The 5149-nt window shown below is 37.1% G+C and overlaps 1 protein-coding gene across 1 annotated transcript in view; it reads right to left on the minus strand.

Moving 5' to 3' along the window:
* LOC106874958 (FYVE, RhoGEF and PH domain-containing protein 2) overlaps positions 1–5149 on the minus strand; it is a 499830-nt gene that overhangs the window by 31489 nt on the left and 463192 nt on the right. The window contains exon 8 of the mRNA XM_052968055.1: positions 2533–2689. Coding sequence (XP_052824015.1) covers positions 2533–2689 — 157 coding nt within the window. The remainder of the gene's footprint in view (positions 1–2532; positions 2690–5149) is intronic.

Raw genomic sequence — 5149 nt, forward strand, 5'->3', positions numbered from 1 at the left:
ACTGGTGAAACCAGATGGCTACACCAGACACCAATCTGATTTGGCAGAGTTTCTACAGCTGGATGCCCTTCCTAACGCCAACCACTCTGAGAGTGTAGTGGGTGCTTTCATGTGTCACCCGCACGAAGGCCAGTCAGGCAGTACTGGCAATGGCCACGCTCAAAATGGAGTATTTTATGTGCCACCCACACAAGAGCCAGTCCAGGGGCACTGGCAACGATCTCGCTCGAAAGTCCTTACACATGCCATGGGCACAAGTGCCAGAAATGCGACGCTGGGCACAGGTGCCATCACAATTTCGCTTTCGCTTGACCCAATAAGTTTTCGCAAGCTGAGTTTCGTGTCCAATGAGGGAGACGACATTGGCATAGGTGCCAGTCGTCGAATTTAACTCGATTTTGATTTCACTTGCCTCAACAGGTCTTCGCAAGTGGAATTTAGTGTCCAATTTAACTCGATTTCGATTTCACTTGCCTCAATAGGTCTTCACATATATATATATATATATATATATGTTTATGTGTCTGTGTTTGTCCTCCCACCATCACTTGACAACTGAGGTTGGTGTGTTTACATCCCCTGTAACTTAGTGGTTACATATATACAATGGGCTTCTTTCAGTTTCTGTCTACCAAATCTATTCACAAGGTTTTGGTTAGCAGAAGGCTATAGTAGAAGACACTTGTCCAAGGTGCCATACAGTGGGACTGAACCCGGAACCATGTGGCTGGGAAGTAAGCTTCTTACCACTCAGTCACACACAATCCAATTAAAATTTGTGAAATTAGAATCAATATAATAACAAAACAAAAACATCTTTTAAGGAAATATTGACCATTTTTGATATTCAGATTTAAGTCACTTTTACTCTTTTACTTGTTTCAGTCATTTGACTGCGGCCATGCTGGAGCACCGCCTTTAGTCAAGAAAATCGACCCCAGGAGTTATTCTTTGTAAGCCTAGTACTTATTCTATCGGTCTCTTTTGCCAAATCGCTAAGTTACGGGGATGTAAACACACCAGCATCAGTTGTCAAGCGATGCTGGGGGGACAAGCACACACACACACACATATATATAATATTTATATATTTGATCCTTTATATTGAACACTCAGTATTTCATCTACATTCAATACTTTCTTTCATGGTGCCATCCATTTTTATTTTATTTTATTTTATATTGTATATTGTATATTATATATTATATATTGTATATTCCATATTCTATACCCCACATTAGTTCTGCAGGAATATAAATAAAACATAAAAAACAGACAGTGTTGGAACTCTTTTAAACAAAATAATATATATATATATATATATATATATATACATATATACGACGGGCTTCTTTCAGTTTCCATCTACCAAATTCACTCACAAGGCTTTGGTCGGCCTGAGGCTATTGTAGAAGACACTTGCCCAAGGTGTCACGCAGTGGGACTGAACCCAGAACCATGTGGTTGGTAAGCAAGCTACTTACCACACAGCCACTCCTGCACCTATGTGAGCAAATTTGTATTAATGTATTCCTCATCATCCTTTAACCAAAGCGAGCATGTTGCACGCTCACATGGGTTGGTTGATTTGACAGGATGTTATGGGTTTAAGAGTTACATCATACTCCAACGTCTGCTTTGGCATGGTTTCTATAATTGGAGGCTCTTCTTAATGCCTATCACTTGTACTAGGTGCTTTTTACATGGAATCAGCACCAGTGAGGTCACCATGCAGCTTGCAAGACTAAGATCACCTTCAACTGAATGAGGGTACAGCAGAGAGAGAGAGAAACAGCTTTCTGTTAAGAGATAAAGAGATTAAAGTATGAAAGAAGAGGTCACAATGGAACTGGTACCTTACTGTAGAGGAGCAACATGTCTATTCCCATTATAGAAGAAAATATGAGAGTGGCTGGGGTGGAGCAGGAAAGAGATAAAATAGTGGTGATGAAGGGTTAGAGTGGACCCTCAAGAAACAAGGAGAGTAAAAAAAGGTAAAGTTATCTTCTCAAGTCATGCTAACTCATAAGGGCTGGTTTCATGGTTTCCATGGTGAATGAATTCCCCACCTGGATAAGATGCTGGTCCATTGCAGGATTACCTATTTTTTGTTAGTTGAGTGGACTGGAACAACATGAAATGAAGTACTATGCTCAAGAGCACAACACATCGCCCAGTCCAGAAATTGAAACCACAATCTTACAATCATGAGTCTAACATCCTTACCACTAAACTATGTACCTCCACTATATGAAAGTGAGAGATGGTCAAAGATGGGGATTCGATGAATGGATGAATATAATGAAAAACTAGTGATGAGGTATAATAAGTAAGGAAGCTAAAGAATAGGTGGCAATTGTAGAAATTGGGTTGGGTTAAAGGGTGGATGTAGTGAATGTTGGTTACATACAACTGCAGTGCATGTGTCACAAAAACTTCCAAGTTTTTTCCCAGCAATGACTCACAATAATTTAATGAAATTAATTGATGAAAATTCTGAATAGTGAATAAAATTAAATTGAATTCCCTCACCTGAATTTCTTTCACAATAGCTGCAAATTTGGGACATTTCTCTGCTGATTCATTCATAAGATTCATGGCATTATCAAAGTTCTTTACATATTCTGAATATAGTTTAAGGAAAGGAGCATTTCTCTTCATTAGATCCCCAATTCTTGGTTCCGAATGCCTAGATGAAAAGAAAAAGAAAAAAATTTTTACAAATTTGAACTGAATTAGATAACGATAATGGATTTCTCAGATAGATTCACAATCAGACAGAGAAATCTTCTAATTAAAGGCTAATTAAAGGCTAAGCACCACACATCATTTTTGTTTTTGGCACTCTAAGAAGTCTGACAATCCTTGATAATAATGATGAATATTGAACATGACAATAAGACAGATTTAGAAAAAGAAAGTTTGCTTGAAAAGTGACGGTAGAGATAATAAAGTCCGATAGGAGGAAGAGAAAGACAGAGAAATTGTGCGTGTGTGTGTGTGTGTGTGTGTGTGTGTGTGTGTGTGTGTGTGTGTGTATTTGGTTCCTGGACCAGGCAGGGCATTGTGTTTCTGAGCAAGGTACTTTATTTCATGTGGCTCCAGTTTACTCAAGCATAAAAGAGTACCAATCATATATTGGTGCAACTCTTATTTCTCCCTCCAGCTGAATCAAAAATAGGATGGCCAGATGGTGCCTATGCCTGCTCAGAACTACACAGGTTGCACAAACACTTAAAACAATTAATGAAGGCATGATACATTCTACCAGACCATATTTGTATGTGTGTGCAAGTGACAGCAACGGTCTTTCCTTTTCCATACATATATACCTACACAAACAGACAGGCAGACATAGAACTAAGACAACTACTCTTTTACTCTATAAATTCCAGTCATTGGAGTGTGGTCATACTGGAGTACTGATGTACATGGTTTTTAGTTGATTACATGGACCCTGATATGTATTTCAGTCTGGTTAAGAGCGACTACTCATCACATCTTTCTACAGAAATAAACATATGTGCGTGCACACACACACACACACACTGAACTTCTACACAAGTCAACATATGGCTACAGTAGAAGATATCTATATGCCCAAGGTATTATGCACTGGGATTGAACATGGATCGATATAGTTGCAAAGTACACTTCTTAACAACATAGCTATGCATGACAAGTAGAATCTAACTTAAAAACAAATTTCATTTAATTTCTGGAAGCCCAAAATAATAGCTCATTCTATATTTACTAAACAATATTTTTGTAGTAGTTGTTTTTATAAAAAATATCAAAAACTTGCTATGAAGAAAGTGAAGAAGATTAAAATAAAACTTGAAGATCTTTTTTTATCTTCTTCACTTCACTAGAACAGGAAGCTGTCCAATAAACAGGAAGAATATGAAAGGTTTATGAAACAGCAGATGCAATGCTGAGCTGTTGAGATATTTATAAAGATTTAAATAAAAAGATACTGATAACATCTGACAGATAAGCCAGGTTTATGTGAATGATTGAATCAAAAGAAATCTAGTTTTGACAGTGCAGCTATTGCGTTTCAGAATGCAACAAAGAAGGTAGCACTGATCTAATGGATCAGAAATGCGCTGATATGAAATAAGATGGTCTTATTGATTTTATATTAATGATAGCAATGGTGATTTAGTGTGGTAGAATGACTGAATTACTGAGAGGTCATCATTCTGGTTTTATATCGTATGAGGGGTGACACTATCTTGTATTCATCTAGAGAGGAGATTGAGGTAATCAAATACACACAGACATACACACACACTAATAATATAAGGAAACTGAGGTAAGTAAATACACACAAAAACAGACATACATTGTCATTAATAAATAAGATAAAGAAGCACACACAAGCAAACATACATGTACACTGATATGTGTGTGTGTGTGTGTGTGTGTGCATACGCATGCACGTGTTTATATGTTAAGGTAGTGAGCTGGCAAAATTGTTAGCATGCTGAGCAGAATGCTTAGCAGTATTTCATTTGTCTTTATAAGTTCAAACTCTGCTAAGGTTGACTTTACCCTTCATCCTTTCAGGGTTGATAAAGTAAGTAGCAGTTGAGCACTACAGTTGATTTAATCAACTTAGCCCCTCCCACGAAATTGCTGGTCTTGTGTCAATATATAGTCTGAATTTCTTGAAATTTTACCAAAGGATATTTGGATCTACCTGTCATGCATGAGAATTTACCTGGGATCTGTATTTTACTAACATTTGCTGGTGTCTGATTGTTGAAAATAGTTAACCAAATTCTTTTAATATTGAGCACTTCTAACTATATATATATATATTTAATTATATGTATTTATTTTATCCTAATTAATAATAATTCAGATAGAATAAATGGGTTAATAGAAACCAGGGTAGCAAAGATCACAAAATAACTGTGGTGTAATTCCTGTTTGTGAGGCAGAAACTCCTTGATATTTTGGGTATTTGAGTATATATAAATTTAAGGAATGGAGTAAACGCATGTTATAACTGCAGTTATAACATGCGTTTACTCCATTCCGGCGCCACTTGTTCCTCATTTGAATTCATTGTCCTTGTGAAGGATACAATGGACCTGGCAGTTATTGTTGAGGCCGCAGGTGGCACATAAGATGCACCATT

This window comes from Octopus bimaculoides, chromosome 5 (genome assembly GCF_001194135.2).
Source record: "Octopus bimaculoides isolate UCB-OBI-ISO-001 chromosome 5, ASM119413v2, whole genome shotgun sequence".
Taxonomy (NCBI): Eukaryota; Metazoa; Mollusca; class Cephalopoda; order Octopoda; family Octopodidae; genus Octopus; species Octopus bimaculoides.